The 13,066-nt window shown below is 35.6% G+C and overlaps 1 protein-coding gene across 2 annotated transcripts in view; it reads left to right on the top strand.

The window, feature by feature from the left end:
* NOX4 (NADPH oxidase 4) overlaps positions 1 to 13,066 on the top strand; it is a 146,026-nt gene that overhangs the window by 68,769 nt on the left and 64,191 nt on the right. For both annotated transcript variants that reach the window (XM_065883297.1, XM_065883298.1), the window contains exon 12: positions 9,429 to 9,489. In XM_065883297.1, coding sequence (XP_065739369.1) covers positions 9,429 to 9,489 — 61 coding nt within the window. The remainder of the gene's footprint in view (positions 1 to 9,428; positions 9,490 to 13,066) is intronic.

Below are 13,066 nucleotides of genomic sequence, written 5' to 3' on the forward strand. Positions count from 1 at the left end.
ACTAAGGAGGCAAGGCAGAAGTTGAACTGTGATATAGTCTCCACAGAGGCCTCAGCAGCTCACACAGGAGATCTGCAGGTAAAATGATAGTTCAGAGTTGTCCTGTCTTGAAGTCAGGAGGACAAACCTGTGTACTCCCAAATTACAGTCATTGGGTTTGACGCTTAGACATGGGTGGGGAAGCGTTTGTCTGTGGATGGCAATTCCTGGGGAGGGTCTCAGAAGTAGCTCTCAGCAGGCAGCACTTTCAGCAGCTGGGAGATTGGGGAAATGAGTGTTTTAATACTGAAAATTGGGAAAAGGGAGAAGGGAAGAAGACCTGAACAGGGCACCACTGTTTCCACTACACACAACACTTAGATAGATGTATTTAAATTTATATACATTTATATACCTATAAATATATAAAAGGTGTATTAAAATATAGCTTCTGTGAGATAATTCTATTTTTAAAACTTAAGGCACATATAAATTCTAATAGTTTATCTAAAGTTATTGAACTTTAAAACATTGTAGTCCAAACAGCAGATTTACTTGTTTCTTTGCTGTGAGGGAAGGAGGTATCTAAAACATAAATTGTTTAAAGGATCAAAAAAATCAAAGTAACACAATTGATGACAAAGTTGGAACCAAAATTCAAGTTTTCTGATTCTTTTCCTTCTTTAAACCTTTATTGACTTAAAACCTGGGTAGATTTTTCTTTTCTTTTTTTTTTTTTTGACTACGTAGTCGATCTCTTAAAGTGTTTTCTAGCTGTGCTCTGTAATTACCAAACTTTGGATTTTCTGCCAAAACAAATGTATAAAGGTATGCTCTCATCTAATTTGATATGTAAATCAGAGATGATTTTAAAAAGTCGAACTTAAGAAAGCATGAAACCTACTGCTTACTACAGAATGTAACATCTCTTTGTATTTAACTGAGGTAGATATTATTTATGTTTATTAATACTTGTCATGGATTCTCAAGTAAAAAATGCAGAATCTGCTTTTGTATAGCAGTAATTGATTGAAGTTTGCATAAATATCTGTATCCTTTCATTATTATTTTTTTTCAGAAACACACGTGCTTTCCTGACATCTGTATTTTAAGTTGTATGATTCATTATTTTTAAACTTGGATAACCTGATTTCACATATTTTTCCATGAGTCACAGGAAAGTCTAGTTGTTAGTTTGTTATTGTCTGTACTTTTACATAGCATGCCTGCACTTGCCATCATTTTTGATTTTTGTTTTTCATGTCTCAACCAGTCACTTTGGGAATAGTCCTTCCAGTTTTCAATGAAAACCAGACAAGAATGGCCATGGATTTCTCAAGACTGGCAAACTATTTTTGTTATTATTTGTTTAATTCCATGGGTTTAAATATAACCAGGAAGTCTGCATCAGTTGTTTTGATCTTGGGTCTTGATCTCATCTATTTAACTCTTAAAAATTACTTTTCTCTAGGGTTTCACAAATCTTTTGCTTGGACAATTTAGAAACGCAGCTGGGATGGATGATACATTAGCAAGGCAACAACGTGTCTTAACCATAGAGCAGGCACAGTGGTGGAAATCGCTCCAGAAGGTCACTAATGTTCAGGAAACTTAACAGGGCATCTGAATTCTCTGAAAATTAGGCATTATCTAACTGCTCTAGTTTGCCTTTTTTCCAGGGGAAAAGAAAATATTCCTTCGGTGCCTAATGTGATCCTGCATGATAAATATGAACTTAAATAGGTCAATGTATTCAGAGCAAACCTGTTGTTTAATATTAAACTTGGTTTATTCAATTGGTATTTTTGGATGCCTCCTTTTACCTAGATACCAAAGAGAAGATGATCAATAAAAGCTCCTTTCTCGACTTAACATCTCCTTTCTGCTACTGCCCCATTTCTCAGTTCTTCCTTTCCTCTTATTCTCTGTTAAATCCACCAACTTTGCCCATACCACTCTACTTAAACATTTCCGAGGTCAACAGTGACCACGTTATTGCTAGGTCCAAGGGTCATTTCGCAGTCCTCAGTTGGACTGACCTCTCATCTCCATTTGGCACAGCTGACCACTTGCTTTAACGACACCCTGCTTTCATTTTGCTTCCAGGACATCCACTCACCTGCTTTGTCTCCTAGGGTTCTGGGTACTTTTACTTGGTCTTTCTTTTTTTGCTATTCCTTGTCATCCCATGACCTCTAAATATCAGAACACTCCAGTGTCCATTCCTTGAACTACTTTTCCTCTCCAGCTAAATTCATTTCTCTGGTGATCTTTCCTATTGATGTATCCGTATTCTATCATCTCCCAAATTTATATTTCCAGGCCCCATCTCTGAAATTCAGGATCCTGTATCCAATCGTCTACCAGGAACTTCCACTTGGATGTCTAATAGACATCTTAAATTAACATGTCTAAAATTGAACTAACCTTTGGCCTTCCAACCTATTCCACCCACCATCTTCTCCCACTTCAGTTTAATGCCAACTCAGTTGTCCATGTTGCTCGGGCTGAAAACCTGAACATCATTCTTGACTTTTATCAGTTTTTTAAAATATAGGCAAAAATCCATCCACAAATTTTCTTGGCTCTACCTTCAAAATATGTCCACCATTTCCACCGTTGCCACCCTGGTCCAATCTACTACCATTGGATAGCCTCCTGACTCCTCTGCATCTGTCTGCCCTTACTCAGCTACCATTTTTTTTTTTTTTTTACATTTTTATTGGAGTATAACTGCTTTACAATGGTGTGTTAGTTTCTGCTTTATAACAAAGTGAATCAGTTATACATATACATATGTTCCCATATGTCTTCCCTCTTGCGTCTCCCTCCCTCCCACCCTCCCTATCCCACCCCTCTAGGTGGTCCCAAAGCACCTAGCTGATCTCCCTGTTCAGCTACCATTTAATCTTAACAAGCTGCCAAGGTGATTATTTTGAAATGAAAATCAGATTATGTCATTTTTCTGTTAAGAAAACAGGCAGTTTTCACCTTGAGCTATACTTGATATCTGTTGACTTATATCTGCATGAGTGTGCATGTGTGGGGAGGGGTGTGAGTGGAGAAGGGAGATCAGAGGTCAGAGTGTCTGGAATAGACTAAGGAAAAGGAAGGATGGTAGGAAATAATGTCAGAGAAGTCATGAGGAGTCAGATTATGTAGGGTTTATATGACAATGCAAGGGCTTTGGTTTTTACTTTGAGTGAGGAAGGAGCCATTGGATGGCTCTGGGTAGAGGAAGGACATCACCTGGCTTAGTTTTTAACAGGAGCACTCTGGATGCTATGTTAGGGTTAGATGAAGGGCAGAGCAGAGAGACTAGTTAGGAGGCCGTTGCGGTCATCCACCTGAGGTATGATGCTGCTTGGACCAGGATGGTGACAGTGAAGCTGGTGAGAGGTATCAGGTTCTTAATATCTTGGAAAGAGTTAGCAGGATTTCTTGATAGACTGGGTATGGAATGGGAAGGAAATACAAGAGTTAAGGTTTTTATTTTACTTTTTTTATTTATTTTTTTGTTTTGTTTCTTGGTCTGAGCAACTGGAGCCACATTATCTGAGATAGGGAGGGCCCTCCCTATCAAATTCTCATCTACAAAAGCTCTCATTCTGATGAGAATTTGTAGAGCTCAGTTTGGGATATGTAAATGTGATATGGCACTTAGTCTACTTTTATCAAATATTTCCTGAGCAAATGAATGACATCTCAGCCCTACTTTCCACTGTACAGGTTATTCCTGTATCTTGAGCCATTTTTGTCCCACCTCTACTTGTCCTACTTGTGTTTGGATTTGTGGGAGCGTAGCTGCCTGGCTTGTGCTTAGGGTGAGGTAATTTGGGGGTCAAGTTATCCCATATACAGACGTGAACACATTTCTTCTCTTTTTTAAAATTATAAGTCCAACCTCAGCTTTCTTCTATTGTCTGTGAGGTCTCTGAGACCTAAGTATTCCCAATGAGGTGTGAGAAAGATGGGCTTGCTTCTCAAGGTGATCCCCTTTCTGAGGGTTGTACGATTTCAGCTTTGGAATTTTTTCCAGGCAGTTCCCAAACCACCATGTCACCCGCATTTCGTCTTTCAAAATGTGTTGACACCTCTCTATTGTTGTTATCATTCCCTGTGTTACCTTTGATATTGTCATGTGTATTTTTATATTCATAAATTGTTATTTCAGTGTTTTGTTTTTTTTCTTTTGAGGGAGCTGAGATAAATTCCATTGAAGTTAGCAAAAATCTCACTTACATACTTTTCCAGGATCTTTCTGTTTAATATTTAGCATTTTTTTTCACGAAACTATACAAGTAAACACTAACTTTTTCCTTCAAGTAAACCAGTAAACATTGACATGTTATATTTGTCAAAACGTTTAGAGTCACGATGTTGCACTAATTGGGATGGATTTTGTGCTTCTGGCTCATTATCTCCTCTCTTACTTTTAGAACGATCCTCATTTGTGAAGTTACATGAGCTCCTAGTATAGTCTGTGAAACTTTTTAATACTCAATACATGTTTGTTGAATGTTTGAATAAATTGTAGAAGAATTGCCCATTGTTGAAGTCCTTATTCATTCTCAGGTTAATTCTCCAATATTTTATTAAATGATATTTGAATGCATACCCAATAAGGGTAAGATGCTATAGAATATATGATAATGATTTAGAAATAGTTCTTGATCTCAAGACACTTATAGTATATTAATACTGGAAAAATTACACAAAATTAAAGAGGTAAACTGTAATAAAGGGCATTAAAGTCAAGTAATTTGGAATTTCAGAGAAGAGAGGGATTTTTGTAGCATGGGAAATCAAGATTTCTTCATGAAAGTGGTAGCATTTGAGATGGGCCTTAAAGAATTACCAGTGTCCAATATGAGAAATGGGAATGAAGTCATTCTAAATGAGTATACTAGTAAGTGAGAAAACGAAGAGACAAGAAAATATATTAGTTGATCCATGTTGGCTTAGCTGGATTAGAGTGAATCAAAGAGGAAAAATGGGATATAAAATTGGAAAGAATTTGGAACAAATGTGGTTGGTCAGAGACCATAGGAAAGAAAGAATGTGCATGTTTTCCCATAAGAGGATACGAAAGGTTAATCAATAGATTGCTGTGATCAGACGTTTTCTTCGGTAATATTATTTGAAAGGACTTGAAAATTGATTGAATGCTGGCATGAAGAGAAATACCTGGTATTACTCTGAGATTTGAACCTCTGTTCTGGTGGGATGTAGGTTCCATGTCCAGACCTAGGGGAATTAAAAGGAGAAGATAATTTGGGAAAGAGGAGAACAGCGATTTTAGATATATTACATTTAGAGCAAATTTCAAGTAGAAATTATCTAGCAGGCATAGAAAATGTGAAACTAGAACTTTGGAAAAGAGGGTTAAAAATAAAGACCTGACAATAATGATTAAAGAACATCATATTCTGTGATCATTTTCTCTGGTTTAAGAAATTTGTTACATTGAAAATTTAATATTTAACATAGTAACATCCATTTTAGAATTATTTTTATTTATTGTTGCAAACCTCTTGATTTAAAATAAACACATTGTGGCTTTTAAATTCATTTCCCGTGTTGAATAAATTCTTGTGCAGTGACATCATTTTTACATTTTGTTCTCAAATGTAAGATGATTATGTAATATCTGTTTATATTTTTGTGGGACTGTTATAAAATCATTAGTCATTTGAGCACATTAAAAACCCAAAACCTTTTTGAACAAAAAATTTGAAAGGAAAGGTTGTTTTTCTCCAGGATATCAAAGTACACATTCCTCCAGGTCTCTTGCAAATTCTGTCATTCTATTTTCTTCTCCTTAAACTAGGTGATGAGTATTCTGCTACTTATATTAAGGTCAATATCAGCCAAACTCCATTCTCTTCATCTAGGAAACTTAAGTGAGACTAAAGTAAGACTCAGGAATGTTTTAATGTTTATATTTTAAATTAAACTTTTAAAGTATGTAAATTTATAAACATTAGAAAGCTTAATAATAAATTTTAAAAATAGATGTGTATGAAATGAGTTATTTTCTCTGTCTTCGATTTTACTTCCCAGAAATTAATATTCTTAACAATGTATCCTATAGTCTCATCAATGTATTTGTGTATAGAGGAAAAACACTAATATCTGTTTTTTAAAATTTTATTATTTATTTATTTATTTATGGCTGCGTTGAGTCTTCATTGCTGCACGTGAGCTTTCTCTAGTTGCGGAGAGTGGAGGCTAGTCTTCATTGTGGTGCGTGGGCTTCTCGTTGCGGTGACTTCTCTTGTTGCGGAGCACGAGCTCTAGGCGCATGGGCTTCAGTAGTTGTGGCATGTGGGCTCAGTAGTTGTGGCTCTCAGGTTCTAGAGCACAGGCTCAGTAGTTGTGGTGCACAGGCTTAGTTGCTCCGCGGCATGTGGGATCTTCCCGGACCAGGGCACGAACCTGTGTCCCCTGCATTTGCAGGTGGATTCTTAACCACTGTGCCATCAGTGAAGTCCCCTAATATCTGTTTTAATTTTAATAATGTGAACTTTACTACATGTCCTACAACATATTTTAACTGAAAATTTGTCATTAGCATATTCATTTTTAATGTTCTAAGAGAAACAAGATAGCCAAAGATATGAATACTTTATTATTTCTTCTCTTTGAGAAGTTTTCTAAACACTTTTAAAAAGATAGTGAAACAACATTAAGGAATCACTTCACTGTGCTTTAGACAACATTAATGAATCTGAACATTATTTTTGCAAAGGTACTAAAATGTGATTCTAAGATTTTCAGTCATTGTTTCAAACCATACATGGTGAAGTCATTCTGTGTGCTATTCTATTCAGGCCCCCTTCAAATCTGGGGTGATATGACTGGGCAAAGACTCTGTTAAAATCTGTCTTCTTCATTCCTAGCTAGTCTGAGGAAGTATCAGTAATTTATAAAGGCATCATTCCCAAGAGTTTGAGAGGAGCAATATTGTGTTCTACCTGTTCACAACCAGATCAACCTTAAAAGCTATCCTGATACATTTGGCCAACACTTAGAAGAAGGAGGTTTATAGGCTCCTACAAGGCCTGAGGGAATGTTAAACATCATATGTAATTATCTTTTACAATGTCTGCACTGAAAGAATGGAACAGAGATATGAATATTTGGCAAAATGTGCATTTTCCTTTAGAATACATTATAAGATTAACTCAAGCCAGATGCGCACTCAGGCATACAAAGACTAACTTTGTTGCTCTCTTCTTGGCTTAGATCTTCTTTTCATAACCTAAGATTTAGTTCACAATAAGGGAAACATCAAGAGACATGGGAACAATCAGATTGGTAGCTTGGAACTCTGTTGGGATTCTTGCTTTCTGGCAGCTACAACTTTTACAGCATAGAGGCTCTGGCCAGCGTTAAGTATTGATAGTACGAAGTAAAAGTGGTGGTGGGTTTTTACAGATCACATCATCTTATTTGGAGATTTACTAATGACAAAACATTGCTCTTGGAGTTATTAAAAACTAGAATGTAAATTAAATAATTAAATGTTAGATTGAGAATTATAAATGAAGTAATATTTTAATAGTATAAATAATATTTAAGTAATATGATTTTTATATTCTTTTCATTTATTTCAATATTTTAAACTACAGTTAGTAGTAATAATCCTATTAGAAACACTGATTGTGAAATAGTGGTTTGGAAATTCCATGTTACAATAAATCTCAACCCTGAACATGTGCTTTTTAGTTTGTTTATGATTTGTCATGAAGAAATGATTAATACCTAACTTGTTATTTAGTGTTTTCACTGACCTCCAAGCTACTTATCTTCTTTGATGAGTTGTTTACATATCTCCATGGTGTCTTCACCTTCCTTTATTTCTTTTCCCCAGAGCATCCCTATGTGACCTACGTTAATTAGTCAACATAGTGAGCTTGAGGATCTTCAACTTACTTCACGTAACCCATTCTCTATCACAAGGCCCTCAGAGCCACTGGCATATTCTTTCATCTGTGCTTTAACTTCAGCCCATATTTCCCCTTAATTCATATTGTTGTACATTGATTCCACTAATTTTCAACAAATCCTTTTTTTCCCTCTACTCCATTTGACTTCTCATGCAATCCTTAGCCATTTTCCATATCTTTGCTTTAGTGGAGACAGTGGCCTGCCATAGTTACGAACTGTGTAGGCAGACAAACCCAGACCCAAATTCTGTCTTGGGCAAGTTGATTTTTTTTTTCGTTTTTTAAAATTTTTATTGGAGTATAGTTGATTTAAAATGTTACGTTAGTTTCTGCTGTATAGCAAAGTGAATCAGTTATATATATATCCACTCTTTTTAAAGACAGGTCACCAGGGTTATTGTGAGCTTTTAGAAATGAGGCACTTAGCCCTGCCCTTGGTACATGATATTCAATGAACACTGGCTAGTCACATGCAGGTGATCCCTTACCCATAACGCTTATGCTAGATGTATTTTCGGAATTCAGAATTTTGAGGGTTGTAAAAGGTATGCATAATTAATATATTACCTAAGCTGTCTAGTAGGATATGAGGCAGCATTCTTAAACAAATGGGTATTTCTGTAGGAAAATAGTTCTGTATGAACTTTTATACAGAAGTATTAACCTCCCATCATTACCTTCCCATCAATTCAGGTCTGATAGTGCCACCAAATGTGTTATGAAAAAACTCATTTTTGAAAATCTCTGAATTTTAGAATTGTGGAAAGGGATTGGGATTCTTTAAAATAAAGGGAGATACTGCATTTTCTTATTGTGAACTAAAAACTATTCTCTCATTTTTACTATGTGGCTGTTTCCTATATTTGCTAAACATGGGACCACATGTACTTTTTCTCACCTCCAGTACCACAGCTTACTCCCCTCCTCAGGTACCCTTGCCACTTTACTCCAGATTTCTTCTGAGAATTATGGGAGGGAATGAAATAAAACTCTTTCAGTAGGAGTTTCTTCACTGGACACAGAAAATTCAGGTCACATTGATAATTATTTTTTTCATTTCATTTTCATTTTTTCATGAATTTGTTAGGATGTGAATCGTATCAGAATATCTGCAAAGAAAAAGACACCAAAATCATTAGTCTCCATTTCTTCCTTCGTGGTTAAAAGCTGTGTCCTCTTAAATATTTTAACTCAAAATATATTTAAGCAAGATTTATGCTTAGATGTAATATACTAGCCGTTTTAGACTATGTGTATTTTTTGTTTTATATAATAAATACGGGCTTTTCGAGAAACGTATAATGTCTTATTGACTGGTTGGCACTGCTTTTTTCCTCCCACTAATGAGGATCTGTATAGATTTTTTTTAGTCCATTCCTTTCTATTGCTTATTGATTTTGGAGATTTGCTCTGAGAATAAAAGTAGTAATTGAATCATACTCTGGTACTACATAATTATTATTCAGAATTGACTCCAGTATTTATTTATTTTTTTAGTGTCCTACTGAAACCAAAGCAACATTTGGGGTCCACCTTAAAATAGTAGGAGACTGGACAGGTATGTAGAACATAAAGTTTTAAAATATACGCTTTGAAAATAATGGGTCATACAATAATGTTGATGTCTAAGTAGTGGAATGACCAGCACGTATAGAAATGTGTATGTGTTCTCAAGCTGTTGTTTTGTTTTCCTTCTTTGCTTGTACAGTTTTAACATTCATGTGTTTTTTTTTTTCTTCTGTAAGATGCATTTTTGGAATTGGAATACCTTGGATATCAGTAATTGTTAATAGTGTGTTGTTCGTGTGATTGTAAATCATAGATTTCTACCTGCTTGTCAGATGTACTGGAAGTAGTAGGAACACTGAAATGTCTTTTAGAAAACATCATTTTAAAATTAGTGGTTGGTTTTACTTTCAAAATAATCAACACCTGGGATTGAGATCACACAAATCTTCCAGTTCTTACATGATTGTCTGCATGGTATTATCTATATATATAGCAACTCTACAACATCTTTTGAATAGTGGTCATTTATAATAGCAGGTCTGTTGGTGATGTTTTACTCTTTTATTGACAAAATTTTTTTTTATTATCTGAAAGGTGCATTGTATTAAGAGTTCTGAGTAAATAAACATTATTCATTCTTATATTCCCTTTGCCCAACAGAGTGACTGACAAGTGAGTGCTCAGCAAACGTTAGCTTGTTGGCTGGTTGTTTATTTTGGCTATTCAAAGGAAAGGATGCAAATGTAAATAAAAAATAATTTTGAACTGAATGCTAAACTAGGAGTTGGTTTGTGAAAACTATACAGAATCAGAAAAAGGCAGATTCAGTGTAATCTCGGGCAATAAGAGAATCTTCACAGAGAAGATAAAATTTGAGCTGAACATTGAAAATCAGACAAGTGAAGAAAGAAGAAGGTCATTTAAGTGAAATCCACAGCACTGTCAAAAAGCAAGGAAGGTAATGATTAAACCTTATTTGAGAAGTGTGAGTCAGTCAGTCTAGCAGAAGCAAAGATATTGTTCTGGGGAATGGTATGGAAAAACCATTTACAGTCAGCATGGTAAAGATCTTGAATGCCTTGACAAGGTGTTAGAACAACTTAGGGATGTTAGGGAATCTTTGAAGGATTTGGAGCATCGTAATGTAAACGGTATTGATAACTTGCTAGTTGATTAGATTAGGATCAAGGGAAGACTTATTGGTACTGGAAGGCAGAGGAGAAGGAGTCAATAAAGGAGTGAGGATGGAAACTGAGGACTAGAAGAAATGTATTTGCAAATGCACCTTAAGAAGTTAGTATTGGAAAGGGGGGCACTAATTGTTGTAAAAATTAGGAAAGGACAAGATGTTATGTAACAGGGAAGAGATATTTTAGAAAGGACAGTGAAAGAGCTTATATTATACAGTTAAATAATAATAGTGTGTATAAAATCCTTTGTCTCTAAAAAGAGCAGTCAGCTTGGAAATGGAGATGAGAAGAAAATGGGGAAAATATGCAACATAGGATTTAATGGGCAAACAAAGAAACTAATCCAAAGATCTTTGAGCAGTGATGACCTATTTGGAATCATGAAAAATCAGACTTAAATTCATATTATTCATTTGATAGCTTTCGAAAGAGATCATTGTAGTCCATTGTTAGAAGAATACTAGAAATAGTAATTCTCATAAGCCCAGAACTAGTTGATATAATAAAAATTGTTTTGCATTGTTTGGCAAATAAAGAATGAGCTGAAATTATTCTCTGGTAAGAATCCCAATATAGTAAGAATTAACTTCAATAAAGAATGGTAATTGATAGAATTCTATATCTGAAGGGTAACAAGCATAATGAAGTCATAATTTAATTCATCAGGGTAAACAGAAGGTTCATCAGGGTTTTTTTTAATTTTTATTTTTTAAACATCTTTAATGGAGTATAATTGCTCTACAATGGTGTGTTAGTTTCTGCTTTATAGCAAAGTTAATCAGCCATACATATACATATATCTCCATATCTCCTCCCTCTGTCATCTCCATCCCACCCTCCCTATCCCACCCCTTGGTGGTCACAAAGCACTCAGCTGATCTCCCTGTGCTATGTGGCTGCTTCCCACTAGCTATCAGTTTTATATTTGGTAGTGTATATATGTCGATGCCTCTTTCTCACTTCGTCCCAGCTTACACTTCCCCCCTCCATGTCCTCAAGTACATTCTCTATGTCTGTGTCTTTATTCCAGTCCTGCCCCTAGGTTCTTCATAAACATTTTTATTTTTTTTTACATTCCATATATATGTGTTAACATATGGTAATTGTATTTCTCTTTCTGACTTACTTCACTCTGTATGACAAACACTAGGCCAATCCACCTCACTACAAATAACTCAATTTTGTGTCTTTTTATGGCTGAGTAATATTCCATTGTATATATATGCCACATCTTCTTTATCCATTCATCTGTCAATGGACAGATGTCTGGACTATTGTAAATAGCGCTGCAATGACCATTGTGGTACATGACTCTTTTTGAATTATGGTTTTCTCAGGGTATATGCCCAGTAGTGGGACTGCTGGGTCATATGGTAGCTCTATTTTTAGTTTTCTCAGGAACCTCCATACTGTTCTACATAGTGGCTGTATCAATCTACATTCCCACCAACAGTGCAAGAGGGTTCTGTTTTCTCCACAGCCTCTCCAGCATTTATTGCTTGTAGATTTTTTGATGATGGCCATTCTGAATGGTGTGAGCTGATATCTCATTGTAGTTTTGATTTGCGTTTCTCTAATGATTAGTGATGTTGAGCACCCTTTCATGTGTTTGTTGGCAATCTGTATATCTTCTTTGGAGAAATGTCTATTTAGGTCTTCTGCCCCCTTTTGGATTGGGTTGTTTGTTTTCTTGATATTGAGCTGCATGAGCTGCTTGTCAATTTTGGAGATTAATCCTTTGGTAGTGGCTTCACTTGCAAACATTTTCTCCAATTCTGACGGTTGTATTTTCGTCTGGTTTATGGTTTCCTTTGCTATGCAAAAGCTTTGAAGTTTCATTAGGTCCCATTTGTTTATTTTTGTTTTTATTTGCATTTCTCTAAGAGGTGGGTCAAAAGGATCTTGCAGTGTTATATGTCATAGAGTGTTCTGCTATGTTTACCTGTAAGAATTTTATAGTGTCTGACCTTGCATTTAGGTCTTTAATCCATTTTGAGCTTATTTTCGTGTATGGTGTTAGGGAGTGTTCTAATTTCATTCTTTTACATGTAGCTTTCCAGTTTTCCCAGCACCACTTATTGAAGAGGCTGTCTTTTCTCCATTGTATATCCTTGCCTCCTTTGTCATAGATTAGTTGACCATATGTGCGTGGGTTTATTTCTGGGCTTTCTATCCTGTTCCATTGATCTGTATTTCTGTTTTTGTGCCAGTACTATACTCGCTTGATTACTGTAGCTCTGTAGTATAGTCTGAACTCTGGCAGCCTGATTCCTCCAGCTCCATTTTTCTTTCTCGAGATGGCTTTGGCTATTCGGGGTCTTTTGTTTTTCCAAACAAATTGTGAAATTTTTTCTAGTTCTGTGAAAAATGCCATTGGTAGCTTGATAGGGATTGCATTGAATCTGTAGATTGCTAGGGGTATTATAGTCATTTTCA

The sequence above is a fragment of the Phocoena phocoena genome, chromosome 8 (genome assembly GCF_963924675.1).
Source record: "Phocoena phocoena chromosome 8, mPhoPho1.1, whole genome shotgun sequence".
Lineage (NCBI taxonomy): Eukaryota > Metazoa > Chordata > Mammalia > Artiodactyla > Phocoenidae > Phocoena > Phocoena phocoena.